The 27,063-nt window shown below is 48.5% G+C and overlaps 1 protein-coding gene across 2 annotated transcripts in view; it reads left to right on the top strand.

The window, feature by feature from the left end:
- Nucleotides 1-24,382, top strand: part of Ypel2 (yippee like 2) — a 54,428-nt gene extending 30,046 nt beyond the window's left edge. For both annotated transcript variants that reach the window (XM_059271435.1, XM_059271436.1), the window contains exons 3-5: nt 20,632-20,675; nt 21,782-21,890; nt 24,025-24,382. In XM_059271435.1, coding sequence (XP_059127418.1) covers nt 20,632-20,675; nt 21,782-21,890; nt 24,025-24,114 — 243 coding nt within the window. In that variant the 3' untranslated portion in view covers nt 24,115-24,382. The remainder of the gene's footprint in view (nt 1-20,631; nt 20,676-21,781; nt 21,891-24,024) is intronic.
- The last annotated feature ends 2,681 nt before the right edge of the window (nt 24,383-27,063 follow it).

The following is a 27,063-nucleotide window of genomic DNA, read 5'->3' as shown; positions in this document are numbered from 1 at the left end:
GTGAGATGAGCCCACGGAAGAGGCTGATCCTGTCATGACAGTGGGGACTGAGACAGTTATCACCAGTATTGTGACACCTGTGTCCCATTAGCCCATGTGTTACTTGAGATGATTATGATGTCATGTTATCTCTAGCATAGTTCTTCAAGATGACAGATTTCCTATTAGTAAAATATTAGCACCATAAGGCAGGCTTTCACTAGGGAGTCCCAATCTAGGGTCTGTGGACTGACTAAAAGAATCCCTGAAGGGCTGGAGAGATGGCTCAGTGGTTAAGAGCACTGGCTGCTCTTCCAGAGGACCCAGGTCAATTCCCAGCAACCATATGGCAGCTCACAACTGTGTGTAACTCCAGTTCCAGGGGATCCAACACCCTCACACAGATATATATGCAGGCAAAACACCAATTCACATAAAATAAATATTAAAAAAACAGAATCCCTGAAATTATGTGTGTAATCATATACATGTGGGTATTTCTAAGGTAGATAAAACTTCCATCAGGTATTTGAAGTTGTTGATTGAACAAGAAACTGGCTAAACCCCTACCTGCATAGAGAGTGAGGTTCTGTGCATACTTGAAAGACGTGCCCGTGAACCAGGTTTAGTGGCACTAGCCTGGCAATCCCCAGCACTTAGGAAACCAAGGCAGGAGAATGCCACACACTGTGCTTAGAAGCATGTGGAAATGGGCAGGAGGGGCAGCATGAACAAGGGCCGTGGAGAGAGCATGCAGGGAGAAGCCATTCTTCTGGGTTAGTAAGTGTGTGAAAACAGATTGAAGGAATAGGTTGAAGCCAGATTGTTGGACGTTCAGGCTTCATGCTGTTGGCAGTGTGATGTTCCTGAAGACTAGCTATGTCATGCTGTGGCCAGCTTTGGTGATGCCTGTTGCTGTCATGTGGAAGATGAGCTGCTGAGGCGTGTGGGGGGCTGAAGTGGCCACTTGATTATGTCCTCTGCTGCACTGCTGTGGTCTGAATGTTCTGGAAACTGCTTGGTAATTGAGGACCCACTATGGACTGTTGCTTGGCCGAAAATGTACAGTCAGTGGTTGAAACAATGAACCCCTGCACTTTTTGGCATGAACAGGGGAATCAGTTCCAGTTCTTAAGTCTTCAGCTGAGCGTCATGGTTGCTCCCTGGGAAAGTGTGAATGGCCTGGCATGTGTCCTGCTGCTCACTGGTCTGTTATCCAGGGAGTTTCTGGGGACCAGGACTGATAATCGTCTTTGTGTGTCTCGCTGCAGACTACAGGGAGCTGGAACACAAATCTGCTCAAATGGGATCCTTTCTGTGCGGGTATTTTAAATAAACACCAAAAAGAGATGTTGACTTGACCGAATGAGGCATGTCCTGCAAGCCTGCTTGCTCTGTGAATTACAAATAAATGCCTGCCAGATTTTACCCCAAAGACATTTGGACACTTAGTGAGGTCTCAGGTACTTATAAGCTAGTGTCTTCACTCAAAATACACAGGGATGTGTGTGTGTGTGTGTGTGTGTGTGTGTGTGTGTGTGTGTGTGTGTGTGTGTATGTATATTTTTTGAGACAGGGTCTTGCTCTGTAGCCCAGGCTAGCTTAGAAATCCCTATATAGTGTAGAAACCAGCATGATTCCTGTAGTGAGAGCCAGAGATCTTAGTAGGTGAGATGTGGAATGTAAGAATCTCTGCAGAGGGCAGAAGAATGTTGCAGAGGAGACTGGTTTGGGCACCATTTTTTAAAAAAGGACTGAAAATCCCCATCGCCGCCACCACTTACTCTCTGTTGTGTGTGTCAGACTCTCCAGATATGTCGTCCCTCCCTTAATTTACGACACCTCTTCTAGGTCGGCACCCCTCCTAGGTGTAGGCATGGAGTGGCTTTTCCAAGGCCAAGGTTACAGAGAAGTCAGATAGGCCAATCTGGATCTGCCCAGTTCTTTTCACCACAGCCTGTCTCTGTGGCCTGGGCTGCTCCTCTGGCATTGGCTGACCTATGATTGTATAGAAGTATTGGTGGTAGATACTTCCTCTGCTGCTGACATAGCCCATGCCTGGGGAGTCTCTCTTGTTTCTCCACTTAATTGCCACACATTGGAGTGGTGGGGGTGGACCCTGGAATGGAACCGTGGGCCTCACCCATGCTAGGCAGGCATCTTGCTACTACTTGGAATCTCTGGGACTCTACCCATTCTAAGCACCTAAGGAGCTTTCCTAGGAGCTGTGCCCTGCCTGTAAGATTCTGTCCCTACTTTGTCCCTGCTTTGAATTGTTATAGACCTGCCTGGGTTTTACATCACACCCCAACCTCAGATTCTCACTATGGCCCCGGCAGGCTGGATCCTCCCGTCTCAGCCTCAGTTGCTGGGATAAAGGGTCCGCACCACCACACCCAGCAGGTACGCCTTTTATTTTATATAGAATTACCTTGTTTCCTAATGAGTTCTAAACGCCCTCAGAATTTTAGAACCAAATGCCTCTGAACCTGAGCCTTCTCATTTTATGGATTGAGAAGCCAAGACCCAGAGAGAAATGGAGGACCTTTGGATTTTATTCCCTGCCCACCACTTACTGCCTTGCACATAAGGAGTGCTTATAAGTGCTGGGTGTAGCCCCTGCAGCCAGGAAATGAAGGTGTCAGCCTGTGATCTTCCAAGACTGCTCCGCTCCGGCCCTCCTTTTTCTACATGTGTCTAAACAAGTGCAGTTACGTTTCCTCCGACCTCCCCCACCAAGGCTGCAGTGGGGTGTGAACCGGTCCACCAGCGTTCAGATCTTGGCTGTTCACTTGGTAGTTGTGCAAATTAGGTGACTTTGGTGTAAGCGACAGAAGAAGAGGAATATGACTGGAGATGTGTGGTTGAAGTTTTAGGGAAATTAAATGGGGTAGCTGGTGGAAAGTAGTGTTTATTTACAGTGTGTGAGATAAAGTCCGTGCTCAATAGAAGGCAGCTTCTGCTGTCCCGTCAAGATTTGCTGAGTAAAATCAGATGGAATGGGACATTCGGATATAACCAGGGGCTGGTACTCTGTATTTTCTTTCTTTTCTGCCGGGAGGCTTAGCCACTGCATGGTCTGCCGAGGTCTTTGCAGTCAAGGGCTCTTTCTTTTTACAGCTCTAAGGTAATTAGATGCTAGCAGCACCCAGCATCCGGGCTCCTCTGAGGCCTTGCCTCTAGGCAGCAGAGAGGCTCCCACCTGCCCTGCTAATCTATCTGTCCAGTGAGTTCGGGTCTTTGTTTTTGTTTTGACCCACTTTTCAACCAGTTGCAGAGACTCCAATCCGCTGTGACAACCGCTGCTCCAGCATCTGGAAGAGGGTTTCCAGGCTGCTGTTCCTCCCGAGCTGTGAATTGCTTGTCAGTTTGCCTCATTCTGTGAGACTGCAGGGTGGGGGTTCTTTGGAAAAGAGGCGCTTTTTTTATCTTAAAAAAACAAAGCAAAACAAAAACTGCTATCTTTGTTCTCAAAGTTCAGCAAAACTCCGGAGGGAGGGTCTGACCTGGTGATCCTAAGTATTATCTTTGAGGTCAGGGCTGCCAAACCCTTTCTCTGCCCTCCCTGGCCTATGGCTGGTGTCTGGGCACTGAGTCAGAGGAGGAGGGGGAGGGGGGTGGAGATAGCTCCACCAGCTGCTGCTAAAAACAGCAGCATCCACTCGTCCACAAACACCCTCTCTAGACCACAGGAGTGTCAGGGGCCATGTAGCAGATGGTGTTGGTCTGACTTTCCCTATGGCTCCTCTCCCTTTGGATCTTTTTTTGGGGGGGTGGGGGGTGGGAGGGTAACCTATAACCATCAGAAGGAAAATTGCCTAACTTTGAGAAGTTAGGATCCCCTTTTCCTTCCTTTTACAGTTGGCCCCATTAAGAGCACTTTTCATTTTCCTTTTTCTTTCTCTTTTTTTTAGCATCAGTTTCTCAACAGATGGATGGAGAGAGATGTATGTGAGACAGGAGCAGCAGGAGACCTGCTGCTTGCTGTGAGCTCTGTCCCTTAGCTGTTAGACTCTGGGCATGCGCAGCAGACAGAGAGAAAAGCCTTAGCCTCACTGAGTGGTCCACAGGACCCTTTGGCAGCCAGAGTGGGAGTCTTCACCCTGGGCTTGATCCCAGACTTGATCTGGGGTACCGAGAAGCCAATGTTTCCATACTGTTTTCAGTTCGGATTGTCTTTACACGACATGTCCCAGTGCGTTCAGCTCCCTCCCGACTGTCCTGTACTGCCAGCCTCAATCTGTGCTAGCTCAGTCTAGCGAAAGTGCCTGCCTGCTGTTGCTTCAGTTAGGGTAGACTGTCCGTGCTCAGGGCCAGGCCTCTCCCTGTTGGCTAGTGGCTGCTTTGTGTATAACTCTGGACCTTCTCAAACTTGCCCACGTTTACTCCTCATGGTCGCCTCTTCCCTCTCCATACTGAAAGCTCCAAATGACAGGTAGGGCACTGAGGAGGTTTATTTATTCCAGACAGATTCACCCAGGAACCCTAAGGGGAGGAAGCAAATGAAATCCTATTTCTCCATCCTCCCCTTAGCAGGAGAAAGAAGCACCTCAGACTGTATCTGTGGGCGAGGAAAGCTCCTCCCTGCCTGTCTGCTTCTCCGTGAAAACAACAGGCCGACCTGCCCTGGGCACTCAGAGGAGGGGTGCTGGGGAAGTACACGAGGAAGAAGGAAAGCCGATAAGATAAGCCCTGGCACATCTAGGTCACCAGGCTGCTGCCAGCCACCTGTGTGATTGGTCACCTTGAAACTGACAGGGGGGTGGACTTTGGCTCAGGGCTAGACTGGCTGCCTTCCATGCCTCGGTTTTTTTCAATAAACATTTATTGAGCGCCATTAGGTGCCAGGTCATGTGCTAGGCATTTCAGGCTCCCGTGTGTCTCCAACAGGCTTGTGTGGATCCCAGACTTGCAACCAGTGCTAAAAAAAGAAATGACTTCATTCAAAAACAAAAAAAAACAAAACAAAAAAAAAAACAACACAGCCTGTGAAGGGGAGTTGGGGGTGAGAGTGAGGAGCCTGTCCCCAGGAGTTGGGGGGGGGGGCTTTCTCTGGAGTCTTGATCCTTTCTTCTTTGGGTTAAAGCCAAGGGTCTGCAAGACTTTATAGAGAGACCAGATAGTAAACATTAGGCTTTGCTGAGCCCCTAGTCTTAATGGCCAACCTCGGTGGTACTGGAGAAAACATCAACAAAGAGGCAGAGGTCCACTGAAACTTTCTTTACAAACAGCAGGGGTGGCCCTGGGCTTCCAGGCCTTGCTAATGCCTGGGGTAGATGTTTGAAATGACTATGGTGAAGTGAATGTTGGGGCAAGTGGCCCCAAGGGACTTGCATCTCCGGTTGACGCTGCATGGCTTGTGCAGAAATTGAGGCAACTATGGAAATTCCCACTCCACTGGCTCTACTTCATTTTTAGCCATTCAGCACCCACAAGTTCCCGCCATAGGTTAAGTTGGTAACTAAGCCGGAGAGTGTACCTAGTCTCCTCATTCTAACTGGAAAACAACATCATGTAGTCCTATTGGGTCAAGAGTCAGTGGTACCGTTTTCAAACTCCTGAATGGAAGGGTCAAGTCACTTCTGCTTGAGGCCTAGACTAAATTTCAGTGTTGTATCGGACAAACGTCTTAACCTCCGTGATGGTTGAACGCACAGTGAACACTGCTGTGTGAAGCTCTGGGCTATAGAGGTGGCCAGGATATAATTAATGCCTGGGAACAGCTTAGGTTCTAGTGCAAAAGACAAGCAACTAAGCTGTTACAGAGTGGGTTGAAACACAGGCTTTTTGGAGTACCTGATTGTTCTGTTTACTGTTCTTTGTACGTTATAGCTGCACGCATATGACGAGATGCCGTTCTGAGCTGAGATAGTGTCTCAGAGGAAATCAAGCCCGGAGAACCACAGGGAAGCCAGAAGGGCAGAGCGTGTTTCAGGGGAGCAAGAGGTCAACAGGTGGGGGTCTCAGGGTGCACAAGGCCGTGCTGCGGAGTTTAGACTCAACTCCGTGTGCTGTAGGGAACCACTAAAGGGCCTGAAGGGAGGGAGCAATGGGATTTGATGAGAACCGGAGAATATGACAGCATGGCCTGAAGGTCAGCTTCCCTTCAGCTTCTGTAAACTTGGAGCCTAGAGCAGCGAGTGACTAGTGTTGTTGATAGTGTATAGCAGTTGGTAAAGCATTGATAATGTGCCGTGGCTGCGTATAATTAATAATAATCAGGCCCCACCCCTCTCTGATGATGCCTCCAGCTAAGCAGCAGTCAGGAAAATCCTTTGCAAACTACAGGAAGCCAAGGACTGAGTGGCAGCCTTGTAGTGACCCAGAGGCTCACAGGCCTGGGCACTGTTGTCTAGCATGATGTCCCTAACTTCTTGAGTGAGGGCGCCTGAATGATGAAAAGCTGGCAATTGTAGCCCCAAAGTTGGAAGCCTTTTTTTTTTTTTAAACATAAAGATTTTCAAGACAGGGTTTCTCTGTGTAGCTTCGTGCCTCTCCTGGATCTCTCTCTGTAGACCAGGCTGTCCTCGAACTCACAGAGATCAACCTGCCTCTGCCTCCTAAGTGCTAGGATTAAAGGCGTGCGCCGCGCACCGCACCCCACCCCACCCTACTCCACCCCACCCCTGGGCTGGAAGCTTTTTCTATTAAATTATATCACGTTTGTGTGTGTGCATGCAGTGAATTTGCCTGTGTGAGAATATGTAGAAAGGCCAGAGGCCTGGAGCTCGGTAATTTGGCTAGGCTGGCCAGCTGTGAGTCCCCTGAATCTGCCTGTCTCCCAGCCATATCCTCCCTTCCCCCCCCCCCCCCCCCATCATTCTTTGACTCCTCGTCACCGCTGGGGCAGGGGTGCGTGCTGCCATACCTGGCTGTTCTGTGGATGCTGCCCCTTCCTGCTTGCACAGCAATCACTTTACCACAGAACCAGCTCCTTAGCCCATATTTGGCTTTTTAAAGAGGAGGACTTACCATACAGCCTAGACAGGCCTTGAACTCAAGATCATTCTGTCTCTACCTCCAGGTGTGGACCAGCAGGCCTGGCTCTGTTTATTTCTCTTATAACCTTTATTTTTCTGCGTGTGTGAGGGCTGAAGCATATATTTGAGTGTATCCGCTGCATCTCATGTGTGGACAGCTCGAAGGTGTCAGTTCTCTCCTATCTACCGTGTGGGTTTTGGAAGTCAGGATGTCAGACTTCATGGTGAGCGCCTTTCTCACCAGCCCCTATTTTTTTTTTTTTTTTAAATAGTGTTTTCTGGCTCATTTCCACGGCACAGGAGAGGACGGAGAGGGAGCACGTGGTCCTCAGCAGGGGTAGAGAGTAACCTTTCTTAAGTTGTTTGGTGATTAACTCTCTTCTTTCCTGAAACTAGATGAGAAGAGGAAACCGGGAGTCAGCAGGGCTTGGGAGCCTTAATTAACTGTGGTCCAACTAGGTCAGAGGAGTGTGACCTTTGGAGTGCTCCCCCCACCCCCCAGACATGTATGCCCCAGCTCACTGGAGCAGAGTTCCCGCACCACTGGGGGGTTGGGATTCCAGCACCCAGCCAAGGGCATCATCTGTGCTTCTGTGAAGCGCGGCCCTGCCTGTTCATTCCCTTCCTCCCTGGCACTCTGGCCCTGCTGGAGCTGGTGTCGAGTTGCCCCGATACCCAGTCTCCTGTTTCACATCCTTAGGCTGAGATCCTGCAGCCGAGTGCTCTTCCAGCTTCCCTTTCTACTTGCCTCTCACTGATAGATAAGCTCCTTTGGGGAGGGGTGAAGCGTGGAGAGGTAGTACCCCCCCCCCCCCCATAGGCCCCTTCGTCAGTGGGCACAGTGCCCTGAAGTCCCCAGTGCTGTGTTGGGTAGGGTGGCCGTGACTCGCTGCCTAGCTCCAGGCCTTTGCTGGCAGATGGAGTCCGGCTTGGCTGCCACTCAGTTGTGCATGTGCTGAGGCTTTACCTTTGGGTGGAAACGGGAGGCTGAAGTTGGAGTCAAGAGACAAGGGAACTCTGTTTGAGGTGTGAGCCTCGAACACAAGGGCTCCCTGAACCAGGCTCTTTCTGCATAATGTACCCTGGTCATGCCAGATCCCCTGTCCTGTCCCCTGGGCTGGGCTGAACTGAGACCCAAGTGTGGCTGAAACAAGGGGGAGAAGAAGCCAGTGGACAGAGTGTTCCTGCTTTTGGAGGCCTGGGTCCTTGGGGACCGAGATGAAGCATCTCCCCTTTCCATAGACTGAGTAAGGAATGAGGTTTCTACCCAGCTGCACTGGTTTCATTTCACCCCATGAGACAAATGGGAGTGAAGAAAGATGGCAGCAGGGAGGAAGTCCGCACACCCCCTCCAGGCCTGCTTTGGAGAATACCCACATACTCCCAGGCCAAGATTTCCTCCCGCTACCCAGTACCTGGAAGCCGGCTGTAGAGATCACCAAGTTACCTAATTCGTAATGACCTAGTCAGTCTCAAGCTACTTTCCCATGGCTATCAAAGATGACTTGTGGGTCTGGTCCAGAATGACAGAAGCCAACAGCCGGGCCTCCATGTCTACACTGGTCTTGAGTATCCAGTGTTTTCACATGGGTATAGAAAGGTGGCAATTAGATGTTTGTCTCGGAATAACCCCAGCTTCTGCGTCCTCCCAGGAGCCCTATCCCAGGGAAGATGATTAAAAATAGATCTGAGTAGTAAGTACTTCCTGCCTGGCAGATGCTGACAGCAAATGCTAGGCCTTGTGGCTGACCTTTCTTCTGAAATCTGCTCTGTTTCCATGATGCTAATTGAGTCCCTTGCTAGACCTCATCAGAGACTGACTGACTGCAGAACACCAGGGCTTGCTGTCCTGGCCCCACTCAGGGAGCATTGTGAAAGCAAGCGCTGTAGTGTATGAATCACCCACTCCTTGGTCCAACTGGCTGGTCCTTGTTGAAAAACTAACAGGTTCTGCTTTCAGGGGTACCGCCCTTCTGTTAGCTATGGCATACCTCCACCCTCGTCAGTGATGTTGAGGGGTAAGGGAGCCATAAGAATGCCCAGTGTTTGGAAGTATACACAGTAGACAAAATGTGGATGGCTGAAAGGGGTCAGGGCTTCTCTTTGGGGTCTAAGAGTGGCCCAGACCCCATCCACTACTGCCTTTCCTCATCCGTGACGCGCAGATAACACTACCTAAGTAGTCTCTGGGTTATATCTCTGGCCATTTAGACATCCTTAGTTCTTTACTTTCATAGACTACTTTAGATTGGCACCTTTTCTTTTGACTAGGAAATGATTTTTCAGTGCCTGATCATTCACAGTGAGCCCTATACTTTTTCTTTCTTTCTTTCTTTCTTTCTTTCTTTCTTTCTTTCTTTCTTTCTTTCTTTCTTTCCTTCTTTCTGTCTGTCTGTCTTTCCTTCCTCTTCTTTTTTTTTTTTCCCCTGAGACAGATCTTTTCTGTGTAACTTTGGAGCCTGTCCTGGAACTCACTCTGTTGACCAGGCTGGCCTTGAACTCACAGAGATCCACCTGCCTCTGCCTCCCGAGTACTGGGATTAAAAGCGTGCACCACCACCACCTGGCGCGCCCAATACTTTCATGTTGGCCCAAGAAGAAAGATGAACACCAGATTATATGGCAGGAGTTTCAATTTCTTCACCTGAATTTGAGCCCTAAGCCAGGGGATCATCAGAGAGGCCAGCCAGTGGGCAACAAAGACACATAAAGAGGAGGTTTACCAACATGAGCAAAGAGGTCTAACTCTGAGTCAGAACTGTTCAGTGTGGCAGGTTGCTGATTGTTCTCTAGAGAATATAGACCCAGGGGGATTGCTCTTTAAGAGACCTTGCTCAGCTCCCTCAGTTCACAGATGAGCATTAGGCACACCATCCTCGGGAGAGGCAGGCTGTGGAGTTTTTCCTGGCTGTAGGAGCCAACAGGCTGGTTATTCCGATCCGGTTATGTTCTATTTCTGGGGAGCCAGAAATACCAGGAGTCATCATTGTGTGTAGCTTTGGCCTTTCAGCAGCGCCTTCTGCGTTCTACCCGATTTCTGCGGTACACACTGGGACTTTTACACCCCCGCCATGTCCTTCCCCTGCTCCTGAAACAGGGTCTCTCTATGTAGCTCTGGCTGCCCTTGCTCACTGTGTAGACAACATCTGAGCTCACAGAGATCGGCCCGTCTCTGCTCCCTCAGTGCCCCGCTACATCTGGCTCCTTTTTGAGCTCAGGCTCCCCCCCTACCCCCCTGGAGTTCACGCTGGTCTGGAGTTCACTGCATTGCCAAGTTAGTCTCAATTTGTGGTATTGCTTCTGCTTCTGCTTCCCCTCTCCAATGCTGATCATGACTTTTTAAATAATGTATCTGACTTCATAAGTGCATCATACAACTCTGCTGTGTCCTCGAAGGCATGGGAACGGAGAGGCTGGAGATGGGAATATGCTAACATGGTAGAAGCTGGACAGCTGCCAGGGCAGGAAAGAACACATTCATCAGCCTCCTTTAGTTCATACAACCAACCTGAAGCACAGTTAATTGTTGTAAGTCCTTGTACGTGGATTAGCATTTCCGGGGGGAGGAGGTATTTAGCGTTTAGGGCTGAAAATGAGGTACAGAAGCATAGAGCACAGGCAGGGAGATGTAGAGCCAAGCTGGGCAGAGAAAATGGAAAGGGGATTGAAGGAAAGTGATGCTGTCGTTCCATTGCACAGAGGAGGAACTTGGGACCAGAGACGTGAAGCCAGGGCCACGTGCTCAAACCAGGAATTAAGTCTCGCTTACCCAAGCACGGTCATGGGTCAGCAGAGTATTTCCGAGAAATTTGTCCCTAGGTTTCAGCCTTGTACAGACATCACAGGGCTCTTACACAAACCTAGATGCCTGTTAGCTCACCAGGCATTCCACTCTTAGGGGACTGCTATTTACACACACACACACACACACACACACACACACACACACACTCACACTAGCCATGGATGGCCTGGAAGTAACCATGTAGACCACAGTAGCCTAGAACTCAGATCTAGCTGTGTCTGTCTTCCAGGTGCTGGGATTAAAGGTATGTGCCAGCCGGCCTAGCTATACTTCTTTTATTACACCAAACTGCTGAATGTTTAGTCCATAGGTGCTTGATGTATGCACGAAGAACTTCAGATAGACAACCCAAAGGATGTAAGGCCAGAAAATAAATCTAGGCAGCTCCGAGGTGAAAGGGCTCCCCTAGCTCATTGAAGGAATTTGGCGGTGTAGGACCAGTTGGCTGTAGAAGGGGCTTACTCAGAAGGTGGAGAGTTTGCTCTAAACCATATTGTTTGGGAGATTTGGTTGCAATGAGGGCAAGAGCCATGTGGGTCTAGGAAATAAACACGAAGAAGTTCTGTGTGTTTGGAGGACTTCCAGTACCCTCAAAGCACAGCCCACTATGGGGGCTTTCAAGGGACTGTGGTTACTGGAGCATTTGCTGTACAAGTCCCAAGCAGCCTTCTAATCCTTCTTTGCCAGAGAAAGGATTTTTACGGAGCTAAGAAGCTAAAAACTAACTTCTTAGCTTTGAATTATTTATTTCAAGTGTTGTGAAATAATCTTTCAGTAGTGAGCTGGAAAAGCTGTTTTTAGTCTAGGGCGGAGAACATTCCCTGGGTGGTCCTCAGTCAGCCTTACACATGGTAGGTCCATAAATCAAGTTTTTTTTGTTTTCTTTTTTTCATTTACTCGAGAGTGATCAAACCCAGAAGCGGTTTGCCGTAAGCAACTCATAGGGAGCTGACTGGTAAGCCAGAATTCGAATTCATTAATTTTCAGTGCTTAATCCTGAAAGCTTGAACTGTGTGTTATCTTCCTGGAAGGTAAACCCACTTGAGCGAGAGAATTAAATTTAGACCATTAAGTAAATATGGCATCAGAGCAGAGGCATTTGAATAGCCTATGAGATTTCATCGGTTCTGACAGATTGACCCACCCTTCTCTCGTTAAAGAAGAGACAGCTTTCCCCAGTGAACACCTGCTAGGGAGATCTTGGGACACAAACTCAGAAGCCTTCCATAATGACCTTGACTTAAGGAGTGAGTGAGGCTGGGAGGTTCCTAAAGTGGCTCTGGGCGTTCCTTGTTCTTCTTTGGAGGTGAAATTCATCATGTGCACCAACCACCCTGGTACCCAGTATACATTTGAGACTAATTCCCTTCTTGGTAGGAGGCTATGTGTACCATACCCTTGTCACCCACTCCTTGTGCTCCCCCAGATTTTTAGAGCCGATGGCCTGAGTCCCTGGTGGTGGTGTTTGACCCTAGACATATTTCTTAAGCACTCTGTGTTTTCTACATCTGTAAAGTGGGGGTGATTTAACCTTTCCTCATTGTATTGCTTAGAGGACTGTGTTTGGATCACAGTTTGAATCATGCCTGGCACATGGTAAGTGCCATGTCAGTGTGATCCATAACTGTTATTTCTAACCTTTTTTTTTTTTTTCTTCAGGATTTTACTACATTTTAACTTACTATGTGTGGTTCTCTCCACCACGTGTTGGTCCTAGGGAATGAACTCAAGGTCATCAGACTTAGCAAGTCCCTTAACCTGGTGAGCCATCTGGCTGCTCCTTCAGTCCTTGTCATGAACCACTTCAATATCATGTATTATTGACTTGATTGTTAGAAATATTTAGAAAGCAGTTCCTTCTGTATAGTGTGTGGCTTGATTTAGCCTGTGATTTAACGCTGTGAGCTTACAGCGTTAGTCTGTGGGTTTAACCACTGACTCACTGTCATCCTTAGTATTATAAGGACATTTCATTTGCAAATGCCTCATTGACTTTGGGAGTAGGAGTGCTGATTGAAATATAAGTCAGCAGATATTTTGATTTTTGCATTTTGATTAGTATATTTAAAATATATTGATTATTTATACTTTGATCATAATAATAGCATTATCTTTCCTTAAATAATAGCAACTCTGAATTGTTTTCAAAGGCCGGATGGATTTGAGAGGAATTTAGGCTCCAATATGAATACTCTGTTAGACGTTTTTCGTTTTGAATTGCACAAAATTCAAATTTGATTTGCATTTGATGCCAGTGGCTGCCCGCTATGACATCATTCCACCGGCCCCAGGGGCCAGTTCAGAAAACACCCATCTTCCTTCGCAGGCCTTGTGAGGGAGACTGGCCAGCCTTTGTCCTGGGGGACAGGGTGTGTGAGCTTAGCATCCTCTGTTCTCTGAAGAGTGGGCATTTGCCAGGCCTTACTTCTCCAAGGGAGAAGGAAGGGAGGGAGGATACTGCAAGCTGGCAACACCTTTCTCACTGGCTGGCTGTTTACATTGACATCTACCACTCAAACCCACTGCCACAACACCCAGAAGCTTACCCTGCTTTAGTTCAGCAGAGACCAGCCACAGTCGCCAACTCCATCTGAGGCCCTGGGACAGCTGAGGGATGAACCTGTGGGGTCTGTAACTCAAGGGTGATTTGGAAGGGAGCCTGTGAGGCCTGTTGGCACAAACACTGTAGACCAGTTGTGATCTCCGTAAAAGTTCTAGTTGTGTAAAGGGAACAGACTTATTAAGGCCTTTTTATGAGGCAGGCTGCATGCCTATATGCACACATGCCCTTACTATCACAACATCCCTCTTGCCTAGTATATTGTGGAGTAGGTACTGTTTATGAAATCCTTCTGCATATGGATGCCAGAGGCTCAGAAATGACTTGTCCAGGGACATGCAGCTAGAGAGAGCTGTTCCAGGGCTTCCCAAGCACCAAAGTCGCCTGCATCCTCTTTACCAGCATCAAGCAGACATGAGTGGGTGAGCTGGGGTACCACCTGTCCTTAGGCCCAACCTTGAAACTGCAGGGCAGCTGGGTCATCAGGAGCAGGAGTATGAAAGGTCTCATCGGGAGGTGTAGATCCCAGACTGCCTTTCAGCAGTGGATCCAGACATCCAAGGCTCTTTCTGCAAATACAGTGATCATGAATTCTCCCATGCACTGCAGATATTTCTCCCTTTAGAACAAGTCCCTTCTCCCCCTCTCTCTGTGTGCTTCAAGAATGTGAGGGTAGATGAGACTCATGGGCCAAAGGCATGGAGGTGGGACCTCAGGGAAGCCATTCTGTAGAAGTCCCTTTCCTGGAGTTTATTTGACATGGGGTCTTCCTGTGTAACTGTGGGTCACATGGTACTCACCACATAGAGCTGTGGGAAGTTCTTCCAGGTGCTGGGATTATAGTATGCCACAACAGGCTTTATGTCACAACTGAGATTGCTAGATCCCTGTGTGAAGTTTTTTGGTAAACCATGAAGATACACAAATGGCTTTGTTTTATCCCAGTCTTCCTGGTGACCTGTGTCCCGGTGTGGAAATCACAGCCAGGAAATACCTTCATAATTACCCGTCTCCCCCATGTCCATGTGAGTCCATTTCCCTCAGTTCTTATTGTAGAGAAGATGGAGGGAGTCCCCTGTAGTCATCTTTTCCTCTTAACTAAAATTCAGTTACCATAAACTGCACTTGTGTGTTCTAGTTCTGGAAGTTTCTAGCATTGTCCGTTATTACCAGTCTTCTCACTTGTCCATATGCTTCATCAAGGGTGAAGTCCTGGAGGATTTAGTGCCGTTTTGCTCGGGTTCTAGCCCTTTGCAGTGGCTCCTACGGTTTATTGTGACCCTAGAAAACTCCATGAACATTCACGATAGACAGAGAAGAGGATAAGAATGAATAATAGGAAAATGGCTGACCTGACCCTTTCTCATAACATGCCACATCTGTTTCCTGCTGGTTAAGGGGTGACGCCAGCCAAAATTCCAAGGGAAAAGGTCTTACTGATCCTCCTTTGTACCTATACCTAAACTACTTGGCTACCATCCCAATGAAACTTTGAAAAGCATTCCAAAGGTCAATTTTAACCACCTCTTAAGTACAGTGCCTCATGCAGCTCTGTAGGGTGGAGAGGGGGCCTGCTGCCGGGGCTGAGGCAAGAGAAAGGGTGCTGGGAGATTATTTCTGGGGTGTAAGAATCTTCTGGAATTAATGATATAATTAATAACAACTGTACAACCTTGCAACTCTACCAAGATCCACTTGATATTATATTTAGAGACACATTTCCATCTTCCTTGTTATGTCTCAAAAGTATTTTTGAGTCAGAATCTTATATTCTAGCCCAGGCTAGTCTGGAACTCACTAGCCTCATTCTCCCTTTTATGATGATGCTTGAGTTGCAAAGAGGAGAATCTTCGTTGTAAGAGAGAGGCCCAAGATCTGGATCGGCTGCTAAAAGCACTTGGTGTCTTGGGGTGGGCCTGGATTTGGTTCCCAGCATCCACATGGTGACCTACAGCCATCCATAATTCCAGTTCCCGGGCATCTGATGCCCTCTTCTGACCTCTCTGGGCACCAGGCACACATGTGATGCATATGTTCACACACATACAAAACACCCAGACACATAAACTGTTTTATTTTTTAAGACAGAAAGATGAAAGTCACCAAAGGAAAGAGCCTTGAAGAGTTAAAGGCCAGCTTTTCCATCTCTTCCCTGGGCTCCTGAAAAGAAAGCCTTGAGTGGAAATAGAATTTGTCTACTCTGGACTTCATTCACCTTGTGAGGCTCACTGGGTTTATTTATTTTGTTTCGTTTTAGAAACAGGGTTTCTCTGTAACAGCTCTGGTTGCCCTGGAACTCTCTGTAGACCAGGCTGGCCTCGAACTCAAAGAGATCCACCTGCCTCTGTCTCTTAAGTACTGGAATTAAAGGTGCACGCCACCACCTGGCTGCTTACTGTTCTTAACTCCCCTTTGAAATAGACGTGATTTCCATTTACAGTTGAAAAAGGAGAGCCAAGAAAGGTTCAAATCACGCCGCTAGGAAGTGGGGGTTTCACAGTCAGAACTGGAACCCCAGTCTTCTGGGGTGACTAGCTCCTCACCCCTTACACAGATAAGCAAGGGCTTAGTCTGTTCCCAGAGGTTACACCCACTCCCCACACCTCTACATTCTGCCACCTCCTAATGCCCCAGTTTACTCTCTTTGAGACAGGGTCTCGCTGTGTAACCCGGGCTGGCCTCGAACTTGCATTCCTCCTCCCTCTGCCTCCCACGTGTTTGGGTTACAGGCCTGCACCACCACACCCAGCTGCAGCAGTTCTCCTGCTTTACAAAGGAGTTGCCTGCCTTCCAGACTTCCAGCAGGGCCAGAAGTGAGTGGTTTTGGCTACTAAACAGGAAACTCAAAGCCCTTTCTGTTTCTTTGAGCCGGCTGGAAGGGCTGGGCCCGCGACTGGTACTGTACTTTATAGGACAGAAGAAAAGTTTTGTATGGCTTGAAGACAGAATGAAACCAAACAAAGCCCTTGGTGGAGGCCTGCACACCAGCCTTGGTTGATACACAACACGGAAAAGAACTGCCTTGTTGCCTGGCAGTAATGATAGCAAACAAATGTGTTTGACAGTCTGGCATCTCCTGCTCTCGGCTCTCTCTGCCTCATTTTAATTGCTTCCTTAGCTCCCCTTCAGCTTCCCCACCTTCAGAACCACCCTCACCCAAGGGAACACCAGGCTGTGCCAGGTTGTGCTGGGCTGGGCTGGCCTGGGCCGGGCCCCACAGAATACAGTGACCCAGCCGGGCTATTCTTGTCTGTGTCTATTTGCAAGAAGCCTGTTGTTCTCACTGTCTGTTTTTCTCATCATAAATGTTGAGTTGGCAGGGTCCCCGGGGTGGTGGAAGCCACGGTAGAAGAGCGTCCAGACTTCTGCCTCAGAAAATGCAGCTAGCTGTGAGTGCCAGGCTGAGGAAACAGACGGGCGTACCTGAAGTCATATTCCCACCAGGACAGCCCTGCTTGGGTCCAGCACCCCTTGGTAGGGCCTGGACTTCGCCAGCATACTCTCACCACACATGTCTGGAGGATCTGTCCTAGCATACCTGTGAGCCACCTTTGAGCCTAAGGAGATTATTTTCTTTGCCAGGCATCCTACCCCACAGCCCCTGCTCTCTAGGAATTTTAATCTGTGTCAGGCTCAAAGTAGTTACTCCCAGGCAGTGCCCTGAAGCAGATGGGCATTCCTAGTGCGGTGCCCTTTTAGAAATGCTCAAGCATAAGTTTACTATACATATTCATGGTGTGCATGAATGTACTGCTATAAAGTGTAAATGTTGTGAACTTTAAGAACTTCATGTGCGGCCTGGAGAGATGGCTCAGTGGTTAAAAGCACTGGCTGCTCTTCCAGAGGTTCTGAGTTCAATTCTCAGCAGCCACACGGCAGTGCATGATCCAGTGTCCTCTTCTGGTGTGCAGACATGCAGACAAAACACTTGGATACATAAAATACACAAGTAGAGCTTTTAAAAAAATTTTATATGGGCTGGGCAGTGGTGGCGCATACCTTTAATCCCAGCACTCAGGAGGCAGAGGCAGGCAGATCTCTGTGAGTTCAAGGCCAGCCTGGGCTACAGAGTGAGTTTCAGGAAAGGTGCAAAGCTACACAAAGAAACCCTGACTCCAAAACAACAACAACAAAAGGAATCTGTTGCTTTTAATGTTATTTTATTGGTGATTTTATTGTTTGACTGTTTCATACGTTTACATGAAGACTACTAGTTGTTTTGCCCTATTACCCTCTCTGATCTTTTTGTCTGGTTGCTTGAGACAGGGTCTTGCTTTGTAGCTCAGGCTGGCCTCAGACCCCCCTAGACACCCACCTGCCGGGTTAAAGCATGTACCACCATGCCTGGCTTCTCTGAGCATGCTCAAAACACAAAAGCATGGGGAGAGTGCAGGCCTGCTGCAGTCTCAGCCCCTGAGAGCTGGAGGCAGGAGGAAGGATAGACAGCTGCTGTGCAGTGAGTTTGTGGCAAGCCTGGGTTTTTATACAGAACTCCAGCACAATGGAAAGAAAAGGAATCAGCTGGTTGTAAAACAACCTGGGCAATTCCTAAAGTGAACCATGCTAGAGGCTGGAGGGTGGCTCCGTGACTGAGAGCATTTGCTGCTCTGACCGAGGATCTGGGTTCAGTTCCCACATCAGATGGCTCACAACCATCTATAACTCTAGCTCCTGGAGATCAGCACCCTCTCCTGACCTCCGGGCGTCAACTTAGATACATACTCATAAATAAAATGCATCTTAAGATTTTTAAAATAATTCTGAGTAAAAGAAGCCAAACAAAAAATACTGCGTAGTGTATGAGTGACAGCACTGATTACCCCTGGAGCCATTATTGAGAAAGGGGTACAGAGGAGAGGGAAGGGAGACTCGGAGACCCAAGGAAATCCTGAGGGATGATGGATAGTCAGGGATCTCTGTTCTTTGTTTTTGTCTCACTGGCTAGCCTGGATCACTCTTAGGTAGACCAGGTTGGCCTCAACTAACAGATGTGAGTGAGGTATAGTGGCAGGTGTCTTTAATCCTAGCATTCTACTTTCCCTAAAGAAAATGCACATCTGCCCATAATCAGACTGTTTTTACAGATAGATGCTGAACGATGTTCTGACATCATAGAGTAAGTCTGCATTTGATAACTGGCTATTTGGTAAGGGGGTATTGTATTTCTAGAATATGTGAAGAAAGGCACGTGATACGGTGGAGAAACAGCAATGAGTTTCATATAAAAATTTATGTGAATTATGTGGTGGTTCATGACTTTAGTCCCAGGTAGAGATGGGCCAGCCTGGTATACATAGTGAGTTCTCGGCCAGCCAGGGATAAATATATATATATAGTGAGATCCTGCCTAAAAACAAAAACTGGTTTTCTGAAATGCTATATATAAATTAGTGCCACCAGGTCTGGTGATTATCCTTAATCTTGATTGTGGTGATGGCTTCATGGGCATACAGATATCAGAACTCATGAACTAGTGCACCCCAATAGTATTTAAAGAAATAAATACAGAGGCGGTACACTGGAGTAGTATTTAATATATGCTGATGAACTAGATGTAATGGCTCATACCCATGATCCCATCAGCTCTGGCGGCTGAAGTAGGATTACTGGGAGTTCAAGGCCAGGCTGGCCTACATAGTGAGACTCTGCAAAAAAATAAAATGAGCAATCATTATGTGCCAGATTCACATGCTGTGTTCTGGGGGTTCAGAGAGACGTAAAGATGTGAGTCATGTCTTCTAAGACTCAGAGCATAGTTGAAGGAGTTTGATTTTAAAAAATTAAATCCAGATGCCAAGAAGGGGCTAAGCGTCCAGATCACAGGTGTTGGTGGTAAGTCTTCCTGGGAAGGTCAGAGAACAGGGTGGGCAAAGCTGGAGACATTAACTATGGAGTGTGGTTGGGCGTGGACTGGAGTCCAGGGCACAGTGTCGAAGTAGCAAGAGAAGAGGCCACTGACTGAGTAGGCAGCTTTTGTTCCCTGGGCAGTTTGTGGAAAGTCTAGGCTGTGTCACTGGTACCTCCGTGTTCAGTGTTGAGGCCATGATACTCAGAGCAGCTTCGTTGTGCCTGGGAGGTCTTATGCTCCCTGGGATGAGCAGCAGCTGGGGAACATCTGCTTGCTCCTTGAGCTGCACCTGGGCAGGAAGGCATCCAACTATCCAGCTGTTCCAGTAGCAGCTTCTCCACAGGAACTCTGCCTTTCTCTGTGGCCAACGGCACCAACTTCCAAAGACCTGTACTTCTGACGAAATGGCCGTGTTCGGCACAGTGATCCGTGCGGTTGGGTCCTCTTCTAGTCATCTGTCAAGTAGATGCCCCAGATTTCTTCAGAGTTCCTTGTTTCCTTGTCTGTTTTTATACTCCCTCCCCCTCCCAGAGCTGACTAGGAAGTTAAATTCGGATACAGTTGTCATACCACATTAAAAATGTAAGCAGCAATACAGAACATGACAGGCTCATGTCAGCCAGACAGCTCAGTGAAACTGGAGAGGGGAACCACAGGCAAGGCCTGTGCAGATGGAAGTAGACGCCAGAGTGCATGGCAAGCTCTGGCTCCTTTCTGTCCCATCCCCGGTCACTCTGCCACTCATCAGAAGGCAGACCTAGCTAGAGGTTGAAACGAGACTTCTGCTGGACTGCTGGGTAAGCGTCTCTTGAGACCTAGAGACCAAGCCACTTACACACCAGGAGTGGAGCCCTAGAGTCCCCCTCAGGGCCCGAACTGCTGTGGCAGGTAGAATTGACCAGAGCCAGGTGAGACATGAGTGCAAGTTCTGGTGCTGGGATCTGAGTAGTAAGGAGAGGACAAATGTGTTCCCACTGGCTTCCCGTGCCTAGCCACTGTGTGAAGCCATGGCTAGCACAGGTGGCTGACATCAGGTTGAACCAGGAAACCTGGTGTGGATTAATCCTCTCAGTGAATTCACTGTCAGGCAATGTCAAGAACGGAGTGGTATCTAGTTACCTGGAGTTGTGTCTTTGTTAAATAAAGATCGTGTTTCTCGGTGTACCCCATGTTAGTGCTGGTACTCCAGGCTGCACCAGCACACCAGCCTGGCTGCTTTCTTGGAACCTGGACCCCTGTCCCTCATCTCACCTGAGCTGGTAAAAATAGCCCACGTGTGGGCTGGCTTGATTTCTGTTGAACGTTTGTTCTGCCCTCCCCTCCCCCCACATGCCTCCTGCCGGCTAGACTCCTTGCCTTCTGCATGGAAGGTCGGGCTTGTCGGGATTTGGGGTCTGTCTCCCGAACAGCCATAGGAGACCCGGATGTCTAACGATTGATTTGTTTTCTTGTATTTCAGTCGTTCCAGGGAAGTCAAGGACGAGCATACCTCTTTAACTCAGTGTGAGTGTCTCTGAATGGAGCATCTTATTTATTGGGTGAAATTCTTGAGGGGCAGGGAACGTACTTCTCAGCGATTCGGCGGTGACCTCTGCCTTAGTAATATTGAGGGGCATTCCCTAACCGTCAGTGTCAGTTAACTTAGGGGAAATTTTGTTGGCAGCTCCTCCAACCAAAAACATGTACCCAGTACTGTGCTCCAGCACTGGGTCATCCCACAAAGAAGACAGACAGATGTTGAGGGGCTTCTGCCAGACCTTCAGCATAGAAATCAGCCAGACCTGAGATTTATGATTAGGGGTAGAAAGCAGGGGTGAAAAGAACCCATGGTGAGGGGAAGAGAGAGCCTCATCCCTCCTCCAGAGGATGTCTACACAGCCCATTGTCAACCATGGACACGTTCATAGCCCCTGCCTGGAACAGGAAGGCAAAGCTCACAGACACTTGATGAACATAGGAAATCTAGCACAGCTCAAAACAGGTGAAGGAGAATAGCATGCTTGATACTCAAGGCTCACTCACCTTTACGATAACGACTAAAACACGTGGTCTTGTTCGACATCTTAGGCACCATCCAGTGCTCTGTGACCTTTAAGGATGTCTCAAGGCTGTGAACTTCACTGTGTAGTTAGCAGACGAGGGCAGGAGAGATGAGTGAGTGAGCAGTTGAAGGATGTTGGATCCCTGGAAGTCCTTGTAGGAGAGAACCCACTCACAAAGTTGTCCTCGCTTGCACACATGCACATGCCCCATAGCATACATGTGTACCCCCAGCAAGTAAATGCAATACCTTTTTTTTTTTTTTTTTTTTTTTTTTTTTTAGTTACAAGATTAAAAACTTGTGCCAGAAAATTTAAATCCTTAGCAAACTGTCATCCAGGGCTATTTTGGTAAACCTACAGAATTTAATCGTGCAGATCAAGAATTCATTCCCACTGAGGTATTTCCATGTGGCTACCTTTGAGGGGATGGATGTTTTTCCGTTTTAGACCAGCTACTTCCAAATGCTGGCTTCCCTGGGAGCAGCCTTGTCCAGTCAGTTTTGCCAACTGGAGTGACTAATGGTTGTTTATGACTAACTATCCGCTCTCTTTCTGTCTTTGGCGTAGAGTTAACGTGGGCTGTGGGCCTGCAGAAGAGCGGGTGTTGCTAACAGGACTCCATGCAGTTGCAGACATTTACTGTGAAAACTGCAAAACCACTTTGGGCTGGAAATATGTAAGTACAGAAGAGCCTGGGAGGGGCCTGGGAGCCATAGCAAAGGAAGGGCCTCCTGTCTGAGGGATGCTCTCTTCCAAACCCCCCGCTTCCCTCAGCCCTGGGCTCTTCTTGCCTTTGACCATGACAAGAGACTGACTCCTCCATGCTCACCCATTCACCTGTCCTGGAAACACTCCTGTGGGTGCGTGCGTGTGTGTGCGTGTGTGTGTGTGTGTGTGTGTGTGTGTGTGTGTGTGTATTTTCTCCCCCCTTGAGCTGAGGAACGAACCCAGGGCCTTGCACTTGCTAGGCAAGCGCTCTACCACTGAGCTAAATCCCCAACCCACACGTATACTTTTATAAAAACAGGACTTTGTAACATCTTCTGACAGCTTACTGTGTGGTAGGGGCATGTTGTGTAACAACACCGGAAGATGGCTCAGTCACCAGAGTGCTTGCATGAGGACCTGAGTTCTGATCCCCGGCACCCGTGGAAAAAGCTGGGTGCGGTGACCCATTTGTAATCCCATAGCTCGGTAGCGATGTATAAACCAGGAGAATACTTGGGATCAGTGAGCTTTGGGGTCAATGGGAGACTGTCAAAAAACAACTGAGAAAGACACCTGACGTTAACCTGTGGCTAACACACATCCTGCCTCCCTCCCACCCCCTCTCCTTCCCTCTCCCCCACCTCCACCCCCCAACCCCACCCCTCCACCCCCCCACCCCACCCCCCGCCGCCACACAAACAGATGCACATATACACAAAAATAATTAAAAACACTGGCTATCTAAACCTGGTCCTGCACAATTGTAATCCCTGCACTTAAGAGCTTGAAGCAGGTAGATTGTTGTGTTAGAGATCCAGATGGACCACATGAGACCCTGTCTCAGCAAACAAAAAGTAAACAGCCAGTCAGCCACCGAACAAAATACACCGGTGGCTGGCGTTCCCCCTTGTTTGGGTCTCTACAAAAGCATAGGTAGTGCTTCCACAGCCCCCAGCTAGTGTTTAAATAGCATCGAAGCGTTGGAATGAGGTCCAGACTGGGCTGTCTCTTAGCTTTGCCGTATGTCTTCATGCTCAGCTTTTTGAGGGCTTACGAATACAGTAGCACCTGGGCATGGTAGTGCACCCTGGAATTGCAGTATTTGGGAGGTGGTGGCAGAAGGATCTTGGCCACCCAACTTTGCTGTGGAACTAATAAAAGCTCTGAAAAGTATTAAAGCTTATTGTGGGGAAATAAATTACGAGCAGCGGACTGTGGGGTGGTGGGATGGTGGGATTAAGTCTTGCTAAGGACCAGCTTGGCCTGCAACTCCGGCCCTTTCTCTTCAGCCTGCCCTGAGCTGGACTTACAAGTGCGGACCGCTGTGTGGTCACAGTTCTGATGCTGATCATCTGCTCCTCCTGTTTCGTGACTGTTTGGCTGCTTTGTTCGTTGATAGAGTTTTAGAGGCGAGAGATAAACTCCGAGTTGGCTGATTTCATTTGTTGCTTGAGGTTCAGGTTCAGTGCTCTGACAAAATTTTACAAAAAGCTGTTGACTAGAAACTTAAGGCTAATGAGAGCTGTAGAGTACTTTCCTAGCAGCCCTGAGTTTGGTCCCCAGAGTCAGGGGAAGGGGAAGAGAATGTGGTCCAGTCCCTGTTGATGATGGGAAGGGTAGGACGTTGGGGAAGCATCCGCTGACTCATAGTGATCACCCTATGCAGTGTTTCTATGGACTTTCAGAGCACTCCTATAGACCGGTGGTTCCCAACCCTCCGAATGCAGCAACCCTTTAATACAGTTCCTCATGCTGTGGTGACCCCGCCTGACCTGAAAATTATTTTTGTTGCTACCTTCGTAACTGGAATAACTGTTATGAATCATAATATAAATACCTTTGGAGATAGAGGTGTGCTAAAGGGGTCACAGCTCACAAGTTGAGAACTGTTGCTGTAGACAGTTTGTAATTGAGTGGCAAGTCAGTTGGTTAGAGGGCAGTTCCAGAGACTGACCCAGACCACCGGCTCTTCCGCTGGAGTCTAGTGCCGCCGCCACCACAGATGCCTGTGGGCAGGTGGATTTGCTTTGCTTTTCTTCTACTTAGAAGCCACCTGTTTGCCCTTGGTCACTTAGTGTCCTTTCTCTTCCTCTGTTTCACAGGAACACGCTTTTGAAAGCAGTCAGAAATATAAAGAAGGCAAATACATCATTGAACTAGCGCACATGATCAAGGACAATGGCTGGGACTGACCTGACAGCATCCATCCGGTCCAGCATCCACATGAATGCCATCCAACTGAACATTCTACCCAAGCGTGAGAGAGTGACTGAACAATTGGTTCCATCCATTTAGGGGCCTTGCCATCAGGGGGCATCCTCCCACCCTGACGCCATCTTTTTGGGTGACTGGCCTCTAAATCGCTGTCTCTCTGTCTCTTTGCTTTGTATCTGTTTGTGAGTTGATCTTGGCTTCTCTGTTCTAGTGTTGGCTGAAAACAAAAATACAGAACAGAACAGATCCTTGGCCGCGCGGTGGCAGTCCACCTTGGAAAGGGGCTCCCAGCCCATAGGAGAGCTGCCTAATGGCCTCTTGTCAGAGTAGTGGTACATGGGCATGAGGAAGAGCAAAGACCAACCTGAGAGTCCTGGGGTTGGGGAAGGGGTAGAACAAGGCTGTCCTACCCTTGGGGACCTGGCTTGAAATAATTGACTTTTTCAAAAAGACAAAAAAAAAAAAAAAAAAAATACCTCATGACTGTGTTCTCTCTGACAACAAACTTCTGTCCTAACATCAAATGTGCCAGGATAGCAGATTAGCACAAGAAGTGGCCCTGATTCTATCTGACAGCGCAAGCCCCCAGCCGGCATGCTGGGCCTGAGTTGGAGAATGTCCTGCTAGGGTGAGGGGGGGCATAGGTAAAGCCCCAATGGGTTTAGTGACTCCGATGCCCCTCCACCCCCACCCCACCTCTGGGCAATCACCTTCTGGTCTCGGCTGTTGTAGGTGAAGGGAGATAGGCAAACGTCCCATTTAACCAGCACCACACTGAAATCGGTGATGGAGGGAAGCCAGGGAGCATGGATTGCCGCCTGGGAGCTCCTGATAGCCAGCAGGAAAAGTAAAAACTGGGAACTAGTCAGCAATTCTGTGGGAGTGAAGCAGCAGAGGAACAGCTGAGATTTGAGCCAGCTCTGGCTCGGCACATCTGCCCTCACCGCTGGGCATGGGGTTAGCCGTTCTCCATGCATAGTGTTTCTGGTTTGGTTCTTGTTTTTTTTTTTTTTGTTTTTTTTTTTGTTTTTTTTTCTCCCTCCAGTTCCATCATAAACTGGGAAACAAAGATCCAAGATTCCATCCGTCATGCCTCTCTTGTTAGATCTCCATGTCTTAGGAGGATACCTTTTGACAGTGTGGTCCAGCAGTGGGAGGAATTATAGATTCAGTAATGCCCCCTCACCCCACCCACCCCAGCCTCCTTGCTTTAAGGATGGGGAGGAAAATCCCTGTAAGTCTCCTGAGATGAAAAGGAACTCAATGCTTTGAATCAGCACTGAACGTTTTACGGCAGTTCAGCTATTATGTGGCTCATGGCCGAACCTCGTTTGCATTAATTTCATTTCTTAGGCAGAAAATGATGTTAAAATACTCGCGTATGAGGTAATTCTCAACATCATTCTTTAGGCTGCTCCTACAGGAAAATTCACCTCTTTTAAAAAGAGCCAAATAAAAGAGAATTCACGGGGATAAGAATCTGTAAAATTGATTAACCCAGATTACAGCAGCTGGCACAGGACGTTTTCCAAATCTCATCTTCAGCAGAATCAAATTCCCAGCAGGAGAGAGCTCTGGTGGACGTGGCTTTGTCCCCATGTCCTGATCTGGAAATGGAAGAACTGAGGCTTTACCCTGTCCTGCTAGTGCGATGGCGGGGTGGCAGGAAGCAGGCCAACTCTGCTTAACAGCGGAGTGCTCCTCTTCTGGGACACAAGAATTCCTAAAAAAACGGGATTTTGTTCTCAGGTCTCCTTGTCCAGAGCCTTGGAACACTAGCTCAAGCTCCCACCCCACCCCTCTGGACTGCAGGACCGACTGAGCCTCAGAAGGACTGAGTTTTGCTTCCTGAAAAACCACCCCGTGGTTCCCAGGCTCAAGTTCCCAGTGACACACATTTTTCCACTTTGACATTCCTAAACTGGCTTGCAGGCTCTGAAGTCATGCCGCCCCCACCCCCCACCCCAATCCTGCCCCAGGGAAGTAGCCTTCATTTGAGGATTTGATTATATACACCCTTTGCTCAGGGAATATCCCAGCTAATCTACAAATCCATTTCTTTTTTCTTTTTTTTAATAGAGGGTGAGGGTTAAACCTAGGTAGATGTTTTTTCTTTAAAAACTAAAATTAGTGACACATAGAACCTGGGTATGTGATGCCCTGCCGTTCTCAAGGGTCAGAGAAGGAGACAGTGTGCCACTGTTTTTCCTTGGGGTGGGGTCCTTGATCATCCCGGGTCAGCACGAGCTGCAGTAGGACCCTGGTTCTGGGTTTTTCTTGAACCGCTATCTGTTGAGACCCAGTGGGTGTCCGGCACCACACCATGCTTGGTGCAGAAGATGAGTAACGTGTCAGTTTTCCCATAACTAATTTGGGGGTGGGACCAAAACTAATTAGGCTTCCCTCTGTGACAGACACCAAAAGTGCTTCTTATGACCTTAACCCCATCGGTGGCTTGTCTGCCTAACACTTAGCAGTATTAGAGAGTCCACAGCTGAGCAGTGGAGACACAGGCACTCAAGGCCTCGGTCGGTCGGTCTGTTCTTTCTTTTCCTCACCAAATGATTGACTCAGCATAACCAAAGACCTCATCCATTCACCCCACATGGGTTCAGGGAATTAGAGTAGATGGGGTGAGCTTGGGCAGGGGTGGGTGAGTAGGGAAGGGCCTGAAGTTCTGTACCTCAGCCACCAGCTGCCTTCGTTTGAACTGAAGACTAGCTGACCAACTCATCCCATCTCTCCTGTGCCGCTGTAGGTGATAGAGCCGTGGCCCCCCCCCCAGTACATCCACACCCCCCGCCCCCGTATTTCCCTAGGCTGCTGATGGGTGAATCCGCATGAGTCAAGTATAGCCAAGCTTGATGCCCACAAGCTCACAGCTGGGCCTGGCTGAGTACCACCCCAGCACCTGTGACGACAGTCAG

This window comes from Peromyscus eremicus, chromosome 8a (genome assembly GCF_949786415.1).
Source record: "Peromyscus eremicus chromosome 8a, PerEre_H2_v1, whole genome shotgun sequence".
Taxonomy (NCBI): domain Eukaryota; kingdom Metazoa; phylum Chordata; class Mammalia; order Rodentia; family Cricetidae; genus Peromyscus; species Peromyscus eremicus.
The sequence above is the reverse complement of the archived record's forward strand: the minus strand, read 5'-3'. Positions and strand labels throughout refer to the sequence as shown.